The 21,510-nt window shown below is 42.8% G+C and overlaps 1 protein-coding gene across 1 annotated transcript in view; it reads right to left on the reverse strand.

Annotated features, from left to right (window-relative positions):
- LOC126088385 (uncharacterized) overlaps positions 1 to 21,510 on the reverse strand; it is an 89,157-nt gene that overhangs the window by 12,822 nt on the left and 54,825 nt on the right. The window contains exon 5 of the mRNA XM_049906563.1: positions 5,450 to 5,549. Coding sequence (XP_049762520.1) covers positions 5,450 to 5,549 — 100 coding nt within the window. The remainder of the gene's footprint in view (positions 1 to 5,449; positions 5,550 to 21,510) is intronic.

Consider the following 21,510-nt stretch of genomic DNA (forward strand, 5'->3'; position numbering starts at 1 on the left):
CAGGGAAGTCAAAGTGAAACGGCAGCAGGAAAAATGCGAAAAAATAAAAAAAGAGAGTGTCGTCTGAAGGGCTGACTCAGAGCGTAGAAAAACCTTTCGTGGACATCAAAATTAACAGTGCAGTAAGAATTCCTCAATTAAGTGCCGAGAGAAGAGCGGATAGGTGGCAAGAAGACACTGAAGGATTCTACGAAAGGGGAGGCTTGTCTGTTGATGTGACTGGGGAGGAATGGGAGTTTACATGGAAGACATAGGGGATCCAGTATTAAAGTCAGAATTTAATATAATTTTGAAGATTTGCGATCAAATATGCCAGAAGGGGTAGGAAACATTCCTTCAGATTTTCTAGAATCATTGAAGGAAGTGGCAACAAAGCGGCTATTCAAGTTGGTCTGTAGAATCTATGAGACTTGAGGCATACCATCAGACTTTCGGAAAAATATCATCGAGACATTTCCGAAGATAGTACAAGCAGATAGGGTCGAGAACTATGGCAATATCAGCTTAACGGCTTATGCATCCAAGTCGCTGACAAGATTAATAAAAAGTAGAATGGAAAAGAAAATTGAGGATGTGTTAGAAGATGTTCAGTTAGGGCTTTCCGAAAGGTAAGAGCAATACAGACGCATGTCTGTCGTTGAGACTGATAATGAAAAAAAGATTTAAGAAAAATCAAGATACTCTTATAAGATTTGTCGAACTGCAAAAAGCGTTCAGAAATGTAAAATGGTGCAAGGTGCTCGAAATTCTTAGAAAAATGGCATTAAAGGTAATACACAATTTGTACAAAAACCAAGGGAGAACGATACGAATGGAAGACCAAGAAATGACGGAAATAAAACAGAGGTTCAAAATAGGGTTCAAAATGGTTCAAATGGCTCTGAGCACTACGGTACTTAACATCTATGGTCATCAGTCCCCTAGAACTTAGAACTACTTAAACCTAAGTAACCTAAGGACATCACAACATCCAGTCATCACGAGGCAGAGAAAATCCCTGACCCCGCCGGGAATCGAACCCTGGAACCCGGGCGCGGGAAGCGAGAACGCTACCGCACGACCACGAGCTGCGGACTCAAAATAGGGATTAAAATTCAGGATGAAAGAATAAACTTCGCTGAGGACATTGCTGTTCTCGGCGAAGGTGAAGAAAATTACAGATATACTGAATGGAATGAGCAGTCTAACGAATACAAAATATGGGCTGAGAATAAACCGAAGACAGACGAAAGTAATGAGTTGTAGAAGGAATGAGATTAACGATAAACTTCACATCAAAGTTTGTGACCGAGAAATCTACGATGTTAAGAAATTCTGCTCCTTCGGAACGAGAATATCTGACGGACGAATCAGGTAGGACATAAAAAGCAGATTAGCATAGACAAAGAGCGCATTGCTGGCTAAAAGGAGTCTACTAGCGTCAAACATTGGCCTTAATTTGAGTAATAAATTTCTGAGGATGTACGTTTGGAGCACAGCATTGTACGGAACTGAATAATGAACAGTGGGATAACCGGAAAAGAAGAGAATGGAAGAGATTGAGATATGGTGCTGTAGAATGATTTTGGAAATTAGGTGATCTGATAAGATAGGGAATTCCACAGAATCGCCGAAGAAAGGGACGTATGGAGAAGGCTGGCTAGAATAAAGGACAGCATGATAGAACATGTGTAGAGGGCAAAAACTACCAAAGCGTAGTGTAGAGGGTAAAAACTGTAGGGTAAAACAGAGACTGGAATACCTCCAACAAATAATTGAGAAGTACTGTGAGATGAAGAGGTTGGCGCAGAGAGGAACTCATTGATGACTAAAAAAAGTAAGTTTCCAGTATGTCAAGGGCACGGTTTTTGCACGTTGTTAAAAATACCCATGCTGTTTTCTGTGTTCCCCAGTCAATAATCGCTTACAGAGAAGTGTAAGCCGATTGTGGATCTGTTCTGTGTTCTTTAAACCTCAAATACAATGATGTGCCGGTTTTGGCCTTATGATAACGACCACGCCGATTAAAATCACTCCTGTATACCTCTTCCCAGAACAAATGACTTTTTTTTCTGTATTATGTCTGATTCTCAATCTTGATGTTGTTTACTTGGAAGTCATACCTGATACCTTTTGAAACATTTTTCGATTTGCTGTAATATTTTCCATGCAATGTCATTGGTACCGCTGCAACCTTACGATATTTTTAGTACGCGCGGAAGTGTTCGATGTCCTCTAACGTCCTGATTGCTGTCTTACCCAGTGCAAGAAGTTCCGCTTGCGGTCCGTTATGTTTGCTGCCGAAGGAGTAGCCTAGCAACGGGTGTTGCCTGCTATAGTTCCCAGGCTCTTTGGTGTAGTTGGATGACATTTCCAGACGTGAGTTTCTGTCCTCAATTTGTTCACGAAGGCAGCGTCTACAACCAGTCACAAACTGACGGTACCATTTTGTTACAACTTGTATAGCATAATTATGCTATTTGATCTGTGGTTTCTGCATTCCTGTCTTCCTAACGGACGTTGTGCACATGAACGACTGCTATGTCAGAAACAGGTCAATCCGGCATGAAGGGAGCTTTCGTAAATTATTCGAAACAGTCCAAATCTTCAACGTAGAGCAATGTTTACAGAATAGGTCTTCATTTCTCCCAGACACAACACAGAAAACAAAAAGTCATAGGCCATTTAGAAATGTTCTAACAGCCGAAACTGCAGTGACACATAGAAACTTACAAATTCAGCTAGTTTCGGAACAATGTTGTCGTCTGGAAAATTCAAAGTGGCTGAGGGTCCACAAGCAACAATAAAAAGGTACGCTTCAAATCTGTGAAATTAATTCTCATTGTAAACAGGAAAAATAGTTTTTTTACTAACTACATTGGTGAGCCAACGTATTATGACCTCCGCCCTCTGCAAAACTGAATACTGGTTGGTGGCGGTGCGGGCGCGTGACGCGATGAGAATATCATATAAGTTGAGCAAACACGAATACGGGCCGCAAATGAGAAAATGCACAGACACAGGCGACCATCCGAAAGGGAAGATTATTTCGGTTCGTCAGTTTGGGCGAGCGCCTCGGAAATGACCAATCTGGTCGGCTGCTCGCCTTCTACTACACTCCTGGAAATGGAAAAAAGAACACATTGACACCGGTGTGTCAGACTCACCATACTTGCTCCGGACACTGCGAGAGGGCTGTACAAGCAATGAGCACACGCACGGCACAGCGGACACACCAGGAACCGCGGTGTTGGCCGTCGAATGGCGCTAGCTGCGCAGCATTTGTGCACCGCCGCCGTCAGTGTCAGCCAGTTTGCCGTGGCATACGGAGCTCCATCACAGTCTTTAACACTGGTAGCATGCCACGACAGCGTGGACGTGAACCGTATGTGCAGTTGACGGACTTTGAGCGAGGGCGTATAGTGGGCATGCGGGAGGCCGGGTGGACGTACCGCCGAATTGCTCAACACGTGGGGCGTGAGGTCTCCACAGTACATCGATGTTGTCGCCAGTGGTCGGCGGAAGGTGCACGTGCCCGTCGACCTGGGACCGGACCGCAGCGACGCACGGATGCACGCCAAGACCGTAGGATCCTACGCAGTGCCGTAGGGGACCGCACCGCCACTTCCCAGCAAATTAGGGACACTGTTGCTCCTGGGGTATCGGCGAGGACCATTCGCAACCGTCTCCATGAAGCTGGGCTACGGTCCCGCACACCGTTAGGCCGTCTTCCGCTCACGCCCCAACATCGTGCAGCCCGCCTCCAGTGGTGTCGCGACAGGCGTGAATGGAGGGACGAATGGAGACGTGTCGTCTTCAGCGATGAGAGTCGCTTCTGCCTTGGTGCCAATGATGGTCGTATGCGTGTTTGGCGCCGTGCAGGTGAGCGCCACAATCAGGACTGCATACGACCGAGGCACACAGGGCCAACACCCGGCATCATGGTGTGGGGAGCGATCTCCTACACTGGCCGTACACCACTGGTGATCGTCGAGGGGACACTGAATAGTGCACGGTACATCCAAACCGTCATCGAACCCATCGTTCTACCATTCCTAGACCGGCAAGGGAACTTGCTGTTCCAACAGGACAATGCACGTCCGCATGTATCCCGTGCCACCCAACGTGCTCTAGAAGGTGTAAGTCAACTACCCTGGCCAGCAAGATCTCCGGATCTGTCCCCCATTGAGCATGTTTGGGACTGGATGAAGCGTCGTCTCACGCGGTCTGCACGTCCAGCACGAACGCTGGTCCAACTGAGGCGCCAGATGGAAATGGCATGGCAAGCCGTTCCACAGGACTACATCCAGCATCTCTACGATCGTCTCCATGGGGGAACAGCAGCCTGCATTGCTGCGAAAGGTGGATATACACTGTACTAGTGCCGACATTGTGCATGCTCTGTTGCCTGTGTCTATGTGCCTGTGGTTCTGTCAGTGTGATCATGTGATGTATCTGACCCCAGGAATGTGTCAATAAAGTTTCCCCTTCCTGGGACAATGAATTCACGGTGTTCTTATTTCAATTTCCAGGAGTGTATACGGTCAGTATCAGTAGTCAGTGGCCATAGGACGATGAAATGAAGAGTAGGCGACAAAGTACTGGACGTCCACGCCTCATCAACGAACATGGATGTCAGAGGTTTGCCCACTGTATAAAGCAGTGTAGGCAGCGACTTGTGGCAAATCTAATGACAGAGCACAATGCTGGTGAAGGCAGAAGTGTGTCGGAGCATGTCGCTCAGCGCACATTGTTGAACTTGGGGTCCATAGCAAACGAACCCCTATGTGTTCCTGTGTTGGCCCAACGACGCCGTCAGTTGCGACTGCAGTGGCCACGAGATCACTAAAATTGGTTCGTGGATTAGGGAAGAGTGTCACCTGGTCGGATGAACAACCTTTCTTGTTACACCAGGCCGAATGTCTTGTTCAGATATGCCGTCAGGCAGGCTAACAGCTGTTCGAAACACACACCGTGCCACGGGCGCAGACCTGTAGGGCTAGTATTATACTGTATGGGACAATCACTCGAGCTTCCGTGGCCGCTGTGGTAATAACCGCAGGCGCCATGACGGCTGTGAAATACCTGAACATTAAAGCGGACTTTCATACAAGACGTCATTCCCGACGGTGATCGAATTTTTCAGCGGGTTCCAGCTCCGCGCCCACAAATCACCGGCTATCAATTCACAGGAACTGTGTCACCTACTCGTACACATGTGGTGGCACATAGCTCCAGGAGCCTACGAAGGACTTGTCACTCCACGCCATGCAGTATCGCTGCTGTACTACGTTCCGACTCGCTGTTAAGAAGGTGGGTGTCATGTTTGACTCATCAGTTTCTGCCAACATGAATGTAGTACAAAATAGCTACACTAAAGTGCTAATATGAATTACGAACGTCCATAATGTAAACAGAAGGTTCTTTTTGTTCATACTTTTATAAATCACTACGTGTGTTAGTTACTTACCACAGAAACAACGAAGATGGAGAAGCACACCGTAAGTATGTTGGAGAGCAGAAGAATAGAAATAGAGTAGGTTATCACCAGCTGCAGTAGGTTGAAACACCTGCCGTTAAGAATTTCCGTTAGTTTCACATTTCATGTTTTACGGATAAGAACGAAATACGCTAACTCATTTGATCACATATTTTTCCTTATTGTCAATGCTTAATCGAAAATGGTTCAAATGGCTCTGAGCACTATGGGACTTAACTTCTGAGGTCATCAGTCCCCTAGAACTTAGAACTACTTAAACCTAACTAACCTAAGGACATCACACACATCCATTCCCGTGGCAGGATTCGAACCTCCGACTGTAGCGGTCGCGCGGTTCCAGACTGTAGCGGCTAGAACCGCTCGTCCACTTCGGCCGGCGTCAATGCTTAGATGTAGTAGAATTTTTATATTATAGTGTCTACTTACTACTGAATGTACGACATGCAATAAAATATAGACGCAAATAGTAATGATATCAAGCGACTTGGGTAACTGTTTTCAGGTGTGATAAGAAACATGTGGATAGACAGAAATGTTTATTTATATATTTCTTTATTTTCCTTCACATGTAACCTTTGCCAACTAGTGGCTCCGTAATAAGTGATCGTAATTAGAACAATTCTGAATGGACTCTAAAAAACGTAATGCATTTAATATATGTGAAAATTAAAACTGTGGACTTAAGGCAATATTAACGCAATCGTGAGTTAGCATCTGAAACCCACTCCGAGCTTCTTGTTGTTGTCATACGAAATCGCACCACAGACCGTAACTACAAATGTAGGTGCAGAGTGTCCGGCACACAGACAGGTTGTTGCAGGCCCTCAAGTTGTCTCCTTCTAACCAACATACGGCCGTCACTGGCACCGGGGCAGAACCAGCTATCATAAGAAAAAACAAGAGATCTCCACCGTGCCCTCCAACGAGCTCAAGCTTGAAACAACGGGATTCACAGATGGGAGTGGTTAGGGGTCAGTAGAAGGCACGCTACAAGGCGTCCGGCTCGGGGCTGTCCTTAAAGTAACCAATTTATAAAAGTTAGTTTGGCCACCGTTGTACGAACTGCTGCTGAAATTGCTGCTGCAGATGCAGTAAGATGGCCAAGAGCCATACGCCGAACACGATGGTCTTCCCTCTTGGTAGTACCAAGTGGCCGTACGAAGTCCGGTCCTCTTGAAAACCGTACGTTCTCACGACCATCGCTGCCAGCAATCAAGTACAGTGGCTACATTCCTGTCAAGTCTTTCTGCAGTATCACCCAAGGGACATTCAGATTCTTATATCCCCATTACACGACCTCGTTCGAACTCAGTGAGGCGTTTATAATGACGTCTTTGTCACCTTAAAGGCATTCTTCGCTAACATCAACTCACCATGTCTCATCTCAAAGGTAACTAACGCTCACGACCGTTACCGTATCATTCGCATACTCATAGTGGCACTACTAGTGACACTCTTATGCGCCTGGGTTGAATTCTGAATAGATAACATCTTTCATGAGTAGGAATCCGCTTACTAACCTTCGTTTATGTCGCACAACTCATTCTTGGTGCAGCGATTTTTTGTCAGTCAGCGTATAGGCGTGCCACGAGAAGTCCCAATAACTTGAAGGCACGTTCGTTGTCTGGCGCCGGTGCTTCAGCCTGAATTACCAACACTGGTAGCCTTTCTGCACTAACAATGACGCAGTTGACGCATTGCGCACGTACACAGAGCACCTTCTTCTTCCCGTGATCCTCGCTCTTCTGATTGCTGACCTGTCACAGCACGACCTTAGCATTTTGGACGCTTCTTTCTCGTTTGGTAAGTATGCGTTTTCTATGTAAATATACAGGGTGAGTCAGGAGGAAAGGCACATCTTTTGACGGGTGACAGCATTAGTGATTCGGAACAAAAAACGTGATGAAGACATATGCCCTATTCCGAATGGTTTCCTAGAAAAAACATTTTTAATGTACGTTTCTATTTATTTTCTGTATTATTCATTGCCATTGTTTACGAAGTACTGCAGTAGGATAGAGGAAATTGAGATGAACATTCTGATGCAGGACTCATGTGGTCTAACAAGTCTGAAAACTACCTCAAACTGGCCTACACAAAGTACCTAAGCTACAGCGCAAGCGCGTCGCGTGAGATTTTCAAAATATTCTCGCGATCTCTTCGCGCCGACTGTTAGTACTAGACAAAAAATTAATAGGATCTTTCTTGTAGCAAATTTACTTTAGTTTGATTGTGTACTGAGACACTTTTTCGTTGGAGCGTACGGTTTTCGAGTTATTAAAGAATGTGGTACGAAACTAATATTAAACGTGTTCTATCTCGGAAACCATTTGCAATAGGGCATATGTCAATATGAAGTTTTTTGTTCAGAATCACTAAAACTATCTCATCTCAAAGCATATACCTTTCGTCCTGACTCAATCTGTATACGTGGTAAAGGTAGCCCAGTAACATATAGAGTTGTCGATGTTTTGTTGATGATTGCAAGGGTAGGCTGAAGTCCATTTTAACGTCCATATCCGAAGGACGAATGATTGTTTGGGGCTCATGGCTCATATGAGTCTGCGGGAGACTCAAAATTTACGGCAAGACATTGGCACAGGACTGTAATCCGGCGATCCGCATTTTACACTACCATCTCTTCTCTTGTCAGCTAAATGCATCTCATCCATCATGACAAGTCGTATGTGCTATCAGCTGAACGATAACGTTCGTTCAGATGGTCCAGGACACAACACAGCTCCTGCTAAGGTGGAAGAAAGAGGTGGCCTTCTGCTGGGTACATCAATACATGGGAATCGAGGGGAATGAGGAAGCCAGCGATTCACCTTAGCATTCCACCACAGGCTATATCATGATGTAAGTGACAAAAAGAATGATGGCTGAGAGGGAATGACACTGGTTGTAGATGGCCAACAACAAACAGCAGTCGCTAAAAGCAACTATGCGGCCATGGCGCATGCCTTTGGAACTCAAAGGAGGGACTTCACTCGCTTTCGTGTCGGAAACTGCCGCACGACGCATACCTATCTCTTGCGGCATGAATATCCGCCACAATGTAGTGCTTTTGGTGTCACATTCATTGCGCATCATCATCTTTTAACGTCGTGTGGCGTCAGGACTTCAGCCCAACATAACTGGACAGAGTTAAATGTATTTTTGGTGTCTAGTTTATCCCATTAATTCCGCGATCAATCAGTCATATTAATGCTATCAAACAGTTTGTTGACATTGTTCACTTACGTCAATGGCATGAGCAAATATACTAGACAATATGTGTGAAACTTTTTATGATTGTGGCTGTAATATGGCCTTCAGATTCCCTTTTAAGAAGAGTCATTCGCACAACAATGCCATCAACTTGAGAAAGGTCACTGGTGGCCTTCCTGTTTAGCGCCCAGCAATTTTCAGTCCATCCTTCCGCTAAGGTGCGTTAGCAGCGACGGCAACGAAGTCAGAAAATTCCAAGCAAACAGCTTCATATTAGTTTGTGTGGTATATGAAGTTATTACTGTCTCAAGTTTATCGTATTTTTCCGACGTCTACGGAGATCGATTTTCTCCCATAACTAGAATTAGGGCTTGTTCGAGTTTTCTGGTGGATGGTTTCCTGTCGACTTAGCTCTATCCGTTATTGGTGACAGAGTCTGTCGAGGATATTGAATAACTAAACTCACCAGCCAAGATATTACTCTTAATTATTTTCGGCCATAATGACTACGTTTATGTGTGGGATAAATAATTATTTGTAATTTCTGCTACCAGTCATTTTTTTATTTTTTGTTTCATGTTTAACATAATGCAACGCGTTTCGAACATGTTCTGTTCACCTTCAGGTGTTTATACATACATATATACAGAGAAATGTTACTTTAAAAAAATACATATATACAGAAAAACCGTCTTAAACTAGTTTAAGGTTACAGGTTTTTCTGTAAGTATGTATGTATAAACGCCTGAAGATGAACAGAACGTGTTCGAAACGCGCTGTATTATGTTAGATTAAACATAAAACAAAAAGTAAAAAAGTGACTGGTAGCAGATATTACAAATCATTTTTTAAGATATTACTCACTCTCTTAAAAGCGTATATTGGCATCTTCGGGGCCTTGTACACTGTTCGGAAAAAAGCATCCGGACACCTCAAGGTAATACGTAATTGAATTCCAGATGTCGCGTGAAGCAGACCCGCCAGTATAAATGGAGGCGGGGACTATTGTGTTGTCAGTAGACCAGCAGTACTAGAAGAATGAGACAGTTAGGAGAGCTCAGGAACTTTGAACGCCGACTAGTCATTGTATGTCATCCGAGTAACAAATCCTTCAGGGACTTTTCATCCCTCCTAAATCTGCCCAAGTCTACTGTTGGTTATGTGACTGGGAAGTGGCAGCGCGAAGGGAGAACCGCAGCTAAACGAAGACAGGCAGACATCAAATACTGATGGACAGCGATCCTCAAACACTGCGAAAAATTGCATGAAATCAGCGGAAAGACTAGTTCTTGAGGTCCAAAATTGTACCATCAGGCCAGCCAACACAATGTCTGAGTAGGACGTTAAATCCACACATTTCTGTGGTCAGTGCTAAGCGACTCTTAAGGTGGTGTGCAGAGAAATGCTAGCGGACCATGGATGACTGAAAATGAGTAATTTGGACTGATGAGTCACGCTATACGCTGTGGCAATCCGATGGAAGGCTTTCGGTTTGGCGAATGCACGGAGAAAGTTAGCTGCCATCACGTGTAATGCCAGCAGTACCAAGGAGGTGGCGTTACAGTATGGGGGTGTTTGTCATGATTGGTGTATTCTTTCTTGTTGCTCTGCAGAAAATGCTAAATGAGGAAGGAACGAACACATTTTACGGCACTGTACGAGTATACTGTGTACAGTAGAGGAACAACTTGGAGTCAATGATTGTTTGCATCAGCATGACAGTAAATGGTAAACTGCCGAAGCATTCGCAAGAAAGTGCCGGAGTTTGAAGCGCTCATGAAAAGTAGTGAAGCTCACATAATACTAAGTACAGAAAGCTGGTTGAAACCTGAAATTGACAGCAGTGAGATTTTTTGCGAAAATTTAAGTGTATATCTAAAGAATAGGCAAATGGGAAATGGAGGTAGTGTATTTGTCGTAGTAGACAAGAAACTCAAATCCACCGAGATAGAAACAGATGAACTGCAATTCACAGTATTTAAATTTGGATCTGAATTTGACCTCTGACAAGAGTCAAAACTGGTAATCCATACAAATATAAAAAGTTACCCTTGTAGTGGTTGTATTTCTTTTTTATAACGTGAATGAAATTGCCCGATTTGTTGGTGTATCAACGCAGGCCGTCTAGCGTATCTACAAAGAATGGAGTAACAGGTAAGAACAACGACTGTGCGTCTCAATAGGCCAAACAACACAGAAACTGGACAGTAGTTCTCTGGAAGCGTGTACTGTGATTTGGCGAGTCACAACCATGCCTCCTGAGATCCAAGAAGCTGTTTAACGTGCAGTGTGTGTAAAGAGCAGTACAGGTCGAAGGAGATCCGGCGATCTTTTATGGTGTTTTTCGTATCATAACTTGCCCATATCGATTCTAGTAGCCGTAAACATGAACCAGAATGTTTACTTAAAGATCCTCAATGACTAACTGTTACACTTCCTTCTATTTCTTCATGATTCATAGGTTATGGGGACTCCCGTCTTCCAACATAAAAACTGGACTGCAAGCATACGTTCCTGTTTCGACGTCCACTCACATCCGCTGATGCACGTCGATTGACGCTCTAAATCACCCGACCTTATCTCCATAGAAAATGTCTGGGCTTACTTGGAGCAGCTGGTGAACATATCAGCCATTATTCCCGCAATTTGGTAGCTCTACGGGATCTGATCATCAGTGACTGGCTTCAGCTAAATATGGAATTACTGAAGGAACCTGTGGACTCTCTTCCTCGACAAAATGAGGCCATTATCAAGGCTGTGGTTACACGATATTTGCCTGGTGTTCTCAGTGGGCAACTAGTCTTTGTCCTGTGTTGGAAAACAACAACGTGAACACTAATTAATTCAATTATAAATAGCTGCTGTGTTCTACATAGGGAGCTCCTGGCATCATGGCGAATAGAATATTGCCGTGACTGGAACGTAGAAGGCGTCGAAATGACAGTCGTGTGGATTTCATGTATGATGCGCGATATATACGCAATTTATCGCAACCAACTGAGGTCGTCCAGGCACAAACATTTTTATGGCTGCCTTATCAATGACGCACCACGATTCAAGGGAATCCCCTAGAATCCGCTAGAGTCAACTGTAAAGGACTGCTAGGTATTGTTGACAGAGAGTTTTATAACAAAGGACAGACGAACGAGAGCAGAGTACATCACTCAGTTCACTGTTGCACACCAGAAACAAACGGTGAACAGTCTTAACACGCAATCGACACCTGGCATTGGGATACAGAAGTCACCACACCAATCGTGTACCACAGACCACCTCACGTTATAGAGCCCATACATCAAAACTGGTACAGGAATCTCACCATTGGTAGCTCTTAGGCTGGGCTGATGAGCTTCCGATGTCAGTGTAAAATGTTAAAGTACGTACGTAAAAACAAGATTCGATGCATTTCGCCTACAAATAAACACTGTTCGGGGAAATGGTGGGAATGTTTGTATGGAATTAAATGGGACGCCGGTGCATCTGCCATCGTCCCTAGCTGGTGAACTTTACATTGAAATACCTTCTGGTCTTGAGTGCCAGTCTGATTGTCTACAGCACCCTACAGGCCACAGTGCACGTGCCATTAGCAACCGAGTTGTGTGTAAGTAGGCTGTTTATGTTTTCTTATCGGCAACGTTACGTAGCGCTCGGTATGAAAATCACTGGCTGTGCTGTGTGCAGTCTGTAGCTAGTTTGCATTGTTGTCTGCCATTGTAGTGTTGGGCAACGGCAGCTGGATGTGAACAGCGCGTAGCGTTGCGCAGTTGGAGGTGAGCCGCCAGCAGTGGTGGATGTGGGGAGAGAATATAATTTTATAGATGTACTAATATAAATATTTTCTGTCTACAGATCCAGTAAATACTAATTTTGTAATACATTTCCCAAAAATGGGGGAGCACGAAGACATTTCCCTTCACAGGAACTGCATACATAATTTTCTTTTCAACTACTTGGTAATTTTTTTGGTAGAGTAAGTTTTTGTGATGCATCACTCTAGTGTTAAGATGTGACATAGGTATTAAACATGGCCATTTTTACTGTAATATTTTTTCTGCTTGGGCTATGTCATGTTTAGATATAAGTTATTTCATTTGATGCTGCTCTTTGCCAGGCATAGTGTTACTGAATTTGACTTTGTGTTACTCTTCTAAGCCAGTTTACTACTGATTTATTTTTCTTGTTTGCTGCACATTGCCTTATATTAGTTGTAATATTGCAATTGCTTTGCTAATTTCTATAATGCTGCTTGCTTCGCAAATCTGCATTTTTTTCATTGCTGTTTGCATTAATTGTTTTGTGCTGCTGCATTGCCTCGTCCCTTAGTTTAGCATCTGAGCTCAGTAGATTTAAGTTAGCTTAAGAGGGGTAGACTATATAAGAAACTGACCATGGAGAATAGGTAAAGAATGCATTGCGAAGTTATATGAAAAAGATTTGGGCCGAAATGAGTATTGTACAATCAGAAATAATTATTTTGAAAGAAATATGAATAGAATACAGAAAGGAGGTATAGATAGGACTTTTTGGGAATAATGATGAATGAAGGGAGATCTCCAAGAAGCAAAGACAATTTTGTTTGCAAAATACTGCAATAAAACAAAACCTGTCCTTTCGTTTTGTGTTAGCCCACTATATGTTTGTGTACCCTTGTGTGTTTATGTTCTTCCTGTCTTTATGTGTTTAGCTAAGAAAATTTATGTTGTAGAAATTTTCTAGTACTAAGCTACATTCACTATGATGAGGAATACTGTTATCCTCAAATATAATTTGCATTAATAATATGTTATTTACTTTGTAAAGATGTTTAGACATTATTTATCTGTTCTGTTTTGTTGCTCATGTTTGAGGTTGATGTTTCAAAAGTTATTCTGATCTTTTATGTATGTACTCATGTCATAATTCCTGTAACACTGATGTATATTTCGATTCTTTTGTAAAGCTTGTACTACGAATCTTATCTGTATTGTTATGTTCTTTAATGATGTATTTTGTACCATTGTAATTGTATTCTTATGTTATAAAATTGTAATTGACACCAGTTCATCATATTATTAACTTGTAAGTTACATTTCACTGCACACGTTTCTGTTGGTCATACTATATGGACAATATGTGAGAAGTAGGGACTGTTAGTGTTTGCACGTGTGTTAATAATTCAGCAAGGGACTGGATAACAGCATTGCTGGTTCTAAGGACAATTCCAAAAAGTTTGTGAGTGCACAAGTAGTGGTTATGGACTTGCTATATTATCTGCAAGACTCTTCAATGGTGATTGTGCACCTGCACAGTCACAACAGATGGCTGCTGGCCCTCTCTACAAGGACTACTACAGTGGGTCTGCATCTTTGATGACCCTACAATACCATTATTTCTACAAGGTCTACAGAGGGTCTACACCTTTGCTCACTCACCAATATCATTATTTCTACAAGTACTGCAGTGGGTCTGCACCTCTGGTGGCCCACCAATACCATAATCTCTACCAGGACTACAGTGGGTCTACTCTGTGATGACCTACCTACCAATATTCTTCAAAACTTCGACTGACTCTGCTGTGGGTTTGCTCTGTTGTGGCCCATTACCTGTCTGCATGTCAAGAGTCAGCACTGTCTTTCCGTTGGAAGGACAACACTACTTCTTCAAGACTGCATGGAAATCCACTATTTCTGTGTGCAATTTCTTTTACTAATGAGACTTTGTGAAAAAACTGTAATTACTATTATGATGAATGATCAGGACTATCTTTATGGACTGTGAGAAAATTTTAGCTTTTGACCAACATTGTATCAATAAGTGTGTGCATTTGATTTCTTTGTTATTGTAATTATGAAAAATTTTATCAAATCATTATTGGCCACTGCCCAAAACAATTTTAAAATTTTTTGTGCGGAGAATGGGGGCTATGTAAGTAGGCTGTTTATGTTTTCTTATCGGCAACGTTACGTAGCGCTCGGTATGAAAATCACTGGCTGTGCTGTGTGCAGTCTGTAGCTAGTTTGCATTGTTGTCTGCCATTGTAGTGTTGGGCAGCGGCAGCTGGACGTGAACAGCGCGTAGCGTTGCGCAGTTGGAGGTGAGCCGCCAGCAGTGGTGGATGTGGGGAGAGAAATGGCGGAGACTTGAAATTTGTAAGACTGGATGGCATATATGTTATGATTATTAAGGTAAATACATTGTTTGTTCTCTATTAAAATCTTTCATTTGCTAACTATGCCTATCAGTAGTTAGTGCCTTCAGTAGTTTGAATTTTTTATTTAGCTGGCAGTAGTGGCGCTCGCTGTATTGCAGTAGTTCGAGTAACGAAGATTTTTGGTGAGGTAAGTGATTTGTGAAAGGTACAGGTTAATGTTAGTCAGGGCCATTCCTTTGTAGGGATTTCTGAAAGTCAGATTGCGTTGCGCTAAAAAATATTGTGTGTCAGTTTAAGCACAGTCCTGTACAATTTTTCAAAGGGGACGTTTCATGTGTTAGAATTCTTTTAGCAGCACTCCATGGAGGTGTGGGTGCTTGTGTGCTCCCCTGTTCCCCCTCTTCTCCTGCCATAGCCTGTTTGGCGTAGGTCATGAACCTCAGATGCAGTGAGCATCTGTAGAAAGCCATAGAGTGACATGTACCCACTTCTGCTAATTATGCGGTAAACAGTAGATGGCGATTAAGAAACCAAGGATCGGACTGGTTCCGGAGCACTTGCTTTTTCTTTTTCTTTTTAATTTATTGCCTTTCGGGACATGCCTATACAGTCATCTCAACAGAGTGGAAGGTCATTTACGATGATGCGAAAGTAAGGACAACACAACACCCAGTCCCCGAGCGCAGAAAATCCCCGACCCGGCCGGGAATCGAACCTGGGTCCCTTCGCTTAGCAATCCATTGCCCTGACCGTTCAGCTACTGAGGTGGACTTTGCGAAAAACTTACGATGTCTTATGGAAACCGAGCCACTGTGCGTCGACTTCCTCAGCTGGACGAAGACGAGCTCCAAACAAAGCTCAGTAGTAAAGAGTGACTTACAAAGTCCGGAGGACCACGTGATGTCGAGCGCCCGCCGTGTTATGTTCTGCCCTATGGCGTCATTTGGACATGGTACAGAGAGTCATTCGGTCAGCATATTACTCTCGCGACCATTGTCGACTTTCTAGACATTGGAGCCGGTTTTTCTGACTGAAGTAGCTCCTCAATTGGCCCCACGAGGCTGCTTGCACCCTGCGATATTCCTCCCACCAAGGAAAATTTCCTGGCAATGACTGAACCTGGGAACACGAAACTCAATAGGTGTCACTCGTCATTGTAATTGAGGCTGTCAGTGAAAGGAGACTGCATGTGTTTTGTTCACAAAGTTACTTCGATCGAATCACGCGTAAAGATCGCAGAGAAATCATTTATTAAACAGTCTGTTTATCTACGACAGTCCACTAAAGATGACCAACCATGCCATGTACTTAGGGTCCACCGAGGTCCACAGAAAGATTAATAGCGTACATTTGACTTTCGACACAAGTGACAGTTCTGTAGTGGCACAAAAACGCTTTACCTACTACAGAATGTCATGTGGTGACATGAGGCTTGCCTCCTCGCAGTTCCTTACTGCTGAGGAGTGTTGCTCTTTTTTCTTTCTTCATCAGTCTTTGATATGGCCCGTCGTGCCTCTTCATCTCAGACTAACACTTTCGTCCTACATCCTCCATTGCTTGTGGTATGTATTCCAATCTCTGTTTTCTCGTAGAGTTTTTATTCTCTACGGCTACGTCTAGTACCACAGAAGCCATTCCCTGATGTCTTAACACACTCCTATCTCGGTCCCTCCTTCTTGTCGATGTCCTCCAAATGTTTCTCGCTGATTCTACCATTAACCTCCCTGCTTTTTTATCAGTCTCCTTTATTTTTAATATCGCGATGGTGCCACATCTGAAACCATTCGATTCTCTTCTTTCTCGGTTTACGCACAGTTCATTAATGATTACCATGCAGTGCTCCCCTCCAAACATACATTCTCAAAAATATCTTCCTCAAATTAAGGCCAAGTTTAATACTAGAAGACACCTTTTGGTCATGATTGCCCTTTTCGCCAGTCCTCCTTGCACAGTCAGTTAGGTCTTGTTTTGTTTCGAAGGTAATACAATTCCCTCATATGTTTCATGATCACGACTTTTGATGTTAAGTTTATCACTGATAACATTTCCACTACTCCTCATTACTTTCGCCTCCCTTCGGCTTACACTCAATCCATATTCCACACACTTGGATTCTTCATTGAACAGATTTCACAATTCTTCTTCACTTTCACTGACAGAAAAGCCATCAGCGAACCTTATCATTAATATACTTCCACCCTGGATTTTAATTCCACTCCTGAACCCATCCTTTACACTCATCATTGCTCCTTTGATGTATAAATTGAACAGTAGGGGCGAAAGAAGCCTTGCTTTACATTTTGAATTCGAGCATTGCGTTCTCGATCTCCCTTTCTTACTTGACACACAAGACGATCATCTCCGGTTCGCATAATCGCTAATTTGGACAGCAGGCGCTACATTTGTCACGCCGTAAAACCGGTGGCAATTCCATATCTTCAATGCATCCGTGACTATATCCTTCAACGAGATGAGACGAGATCGCATATTGCCCTACAGTCCAGACCCTCCTCGATTCAAAGGGTGTTTGACAGTTGTGCTGGCTAGCAGATTCTCCAGATATCTCATGCACTGACAAAATCTAGTCATGGGTCGCCGAGAGGTTAGAGAGCTATCACTCGTCAGGCGCTAAGTTTGACGAACTCCAGTACAGAGTTGAATCAGCATGGAATTACGTTGCTGTAAGTGTCATCAGAGCACAGTTCGACTCGATGCCCATCCGAGTTTGAGCCACTGTTGCTGCTAGAGGTTGGCAGCTCTCTGTACTACACTTCCCAACCTGTATAGCCCCATGTAAATGTAACAGACTTTTCTTTCTATTATACTGTATACGCACAATGAGTACAATTTCGTCATTTTCTGCCCTTCCTAGTGTTACAATTTTAATTACCAGTGCTACAGCTTTGGCACACGTGGGCCCACGGAACATGATGAATAAATAAAATAAATACTCACTACTTGCACCACATGAGGCGTCCCCACCCCCTGTCTTGTGACCTCATCAGCCACTCTTTCCATTAACCGTAATGGTTCGTTTGCAGGCGTAAACAATTCAGACGAGTTTTCTGTCTGAATATCCCAATGAAAAGTATCCAGTTCCATAATGTAGGGGCTTGTGAAGCCGTTCGCTGTCTCAGAGAGATTTCAGAGGAGTTACTTATTCCATGCCCCACTCTAAAGCTAACCAATGACCTACAACTGTACTTCCGATGCACCGAGATCATACTACTGCGCAGTATATCTTAAGGGGACCACACCGTGGTTCAGGTCGAAAAAAATCGATTTTCGGTTTTCATCATATTTCGAAGATTAAGGTTTTACTTAAGAAATCTGAAAAGGATTTTGTTGAAAAAAATTTCTTCGAGCATTTAAAGAGCATTTTCCTACCACGTGTGTTTATGTGCCACGCCCACTTTTCTGTCACCCACTTTTTTGCATGTATTTTAGATCTTTATATCCCCTACATTGCACGTTAGGGATTTTTTTTTATTTCCAAGTGTGTTGGCTATCCTTGGAACAACAGTCGGTATTCTTTTGTTTCTGCTGTTTTTAAATGGCACGCTTTGAAACACGCGGTTAGTTTTGTTCAAGTGTGATTGCGAGTAGTTGTTATACTTACGTTTGCAGTGCTAGTTTATGTGTGTTTTGTTGTGTTTATTGAAGATGACGAAACGTAAAGGCATTTTCAAGGAAGGACAATTTAGAGGAAACAAGTTTAGAAAGTTTCCTGTACAAGTGGTTATGTCACCTGGCAACAATGTTTCTAATTGTAATTCTTCAACAAGCGCATCATCAAAGAAGCTCTCACCATTTAAAGACAGTTATAACGAATTTACTGTAAGTGACAAGGGGTGCAGTAACATTATTATAAATTTGAGAATATTATCAGATGTAATTTCTAAATTTGTCCAATGTAGAGAGTGTGGTGAGTCACAGAGTGTGAAAATTTGTGAGAGTGCCAGTGGGAGAAAAGGCCTAGCAATTGCTTTGGATTTAATTTGCACTAAATTCTCAGCTGTGATTTCATTTATGAGTTCTTCAAAACCAGATGCAAGTGGCCCTTATGAAATCAGTACTAGATTATGTCTTACGATCCATTGGCAAGGACATGGCTGCAGGGAGAACATTTTGTTCAGTGATGAACTTACATCAACCACCAAATAAATTTGAAAAACTGACTGCAATATTAGAGAAAGCTGTATGTGAGGCCAGTGAGGAGAGCATGAAACTGGCTGCTAGAGAAGCAGTGGAAGAAAATGATGGATGTTCGGATATTGTAGTTGCACCTGATGGAAGTTGGCAGGAAAGAGGACATACTTCTCTGAATGGAGTAGTGAGTGCCACGAGTGTAGACACCGGTAAAGTGTTAGATGTGGAGATATTTCTAAATATTGCAAATGTTGTAAAGTCAATGAACATAAAGAACACAACTGTGTGGTTCATTTTAGAGGAACCAGCGGTGGTATGGAAGTTCATGGATTACAACAAATATTTCATCGCTCCGTAGAAACAAAAGGCGTACGGTACACCAAATATTTGGGCGATGATGACAGTAAGGCATACAACAATGTGGTGAACTCTAAGCCATATGGAGATGCCATTATTAGCAAAACAGAATGTGTAAGCAATGTTCAAACGTTTGGGAACAAGGCTGAGAAAACTAACTGTTGATATGAGTGGAAAAAAATTAGAAAATGGAAAATTGTTGACCGGATAGGGTCGGTCAACTAAAACTGAAATAGAAAACTTGCAGGTATACTATGGGCAGGCAATTAGGAGAAATAAAAAAATCTGGAGGCAATGAAGAGAGATGTTTGGGCCATATTCTTCCACAAGTCCTCTACTGATGATAAGCAATATCATCGACTGTGTCCATCAGAAGAAAATTCGTGGTGCAAATACAATAGGGCTCAGGCAACTGGAGAATCTCATTCTCACCAGCATTCTCTTCCTGCTGCTGTTATTACAGCAATTAAACATATTTTCATAGACTCATCTTGACCTTCTAAGGAAATGTCTGCATGGGTAGACACAGAACCCAAATGAATGTTTCAACAGCATAATTTGGAACCGCCTTTTTAAAACTGTATTTGTAGGCATGCATACAATGAAACTAGGAGTTCATGATGCTGTTATTACATTCAGTTGTGGTAATATTGGAAAGTTTTGGGTACTGGAAAAGCTGCGAATTATGCTATAAAATGAGGTTAGCCGATGCAAACAGTCTGCATCTAATATGGCCAAGATAGCAAGACAAACATCCAGGAAGGTGAAAAAGAAGCTGGAAGACCTGCTAGAGGCCAAAGAAGCGCCATCATATGCAGCAGGACAATTTTAATTAACTGTAAGTAACAAATTTCAAAAGTTTTTTCTTTGATGTCAGTTCCCCGCAAACTAAAATTTTCAGTACTTATGCCCCATTATATCAGAAACTATCATAGATAAATGAATGAAATTTTCAGACTCTGCATAACATAAAAAGCCACTTCTGGTACTACATTCATTAATATTTCCCCATTAGGAAGTTCACAAAAAAATATTTTCTGCAGAAAAAACTTAATATTTTCTGTTAATAAATTTAAAAAAGTATTTCTTAAAAACCATAAAGTGGATAAAACAGATTTTACTACGGTTGACTATTAGCACCATGTAACATACAGTAAAAATATTAAGGTCCTGCATCAAATAGTTTTTTTCAGAAATGGGTCAAATACTTGCCTAAATTACCATGGGTTAAAAAAATGTACAAATGTGTGTGAAATCTTATGGGACTTAACTGCTAAGGTCATCAGTCCCTAAGCTTACACACTACGTAACCTAAATTATCCTAAGGACAAACACACACACACCCATGACCGAGGGAGGACTCGAACCTCCGCCGGGATCATATCATGGGTTAGATAGGCAGGGTGTGGTCCCCTCAAACAGCTCATTTACAGAGATCGGTAACCAAACATTCGATCGTCAGGTGTCAGGAATCAGTTTTCATGGTCATGCTTTGCCCACAATATATTAATCATAACGAAAACTCAAAACGAAAACGCTCGGCCTCGTATAGAGTCGTGAAACAATATGGCAGTGAAGAGCAATGGATCAAGTTTCTCAAGACTGACGCTTCGCAGTAAATGTCACAGGAATAAATTCGAGACTTCGCTTAGAGTGGTGTAAACAACAGCGCCAAGTGGAGCTCTGAAAAGAAGCCGCGTAGAATGCAAGATAAGCCGCGTAGAATGCAAGATCAGAGTTCATCGCTACAAGAAGTTCACAGGGCTGCTTGCGCCGGTGCAAACGATTTCGTTGCATCGGGCAGTTGCAGAACGACGAGATATGATGTCATATTCTAATGCGCTGGTTTGAGACTGATGATGATGTTTAGTTTGTGGTTCGCTCACATGCGCGGTCATCAGCGCCCGTACAAAGACCCGTAGTTTTACACAGTCCAATTTGTACACAATCCAATCTGGCCACTGACACGAATGATGATGATGATGATGATAAAATGATGGGGACAACACAAACACCCAGTCCCCAAGCAGAAAAAAAAATCCCCAATCCGGCCGGGAAACGAACCCTGGACCCCGTGATCCAGAGGCAACAACGCGAGCCACTATTTTTTATTTTCATTTTTATTTTGTTCTATATTGTTCGTTGAATTTGTTCGTGGCGGACGTCCGATGACACTCGTTCAGGT

Source organism: Schistocerca cancellata, chromosome 1, assembly GCF_023864275.1.
Source record: "Schistocerca cancellata isolate TAMUIC-IGC-003103 chromosome 1, iqSchCanc2.1, whole genome shotgun sequence".
In the NCBI taxonomy this organism is placed as follows: domain Eukaryota; kingdom Metazoa; phylum Arthropoda; class Insecta; order Orthoptera; family Acrididae; genus Schistocerca; species Schistocerca cancellata.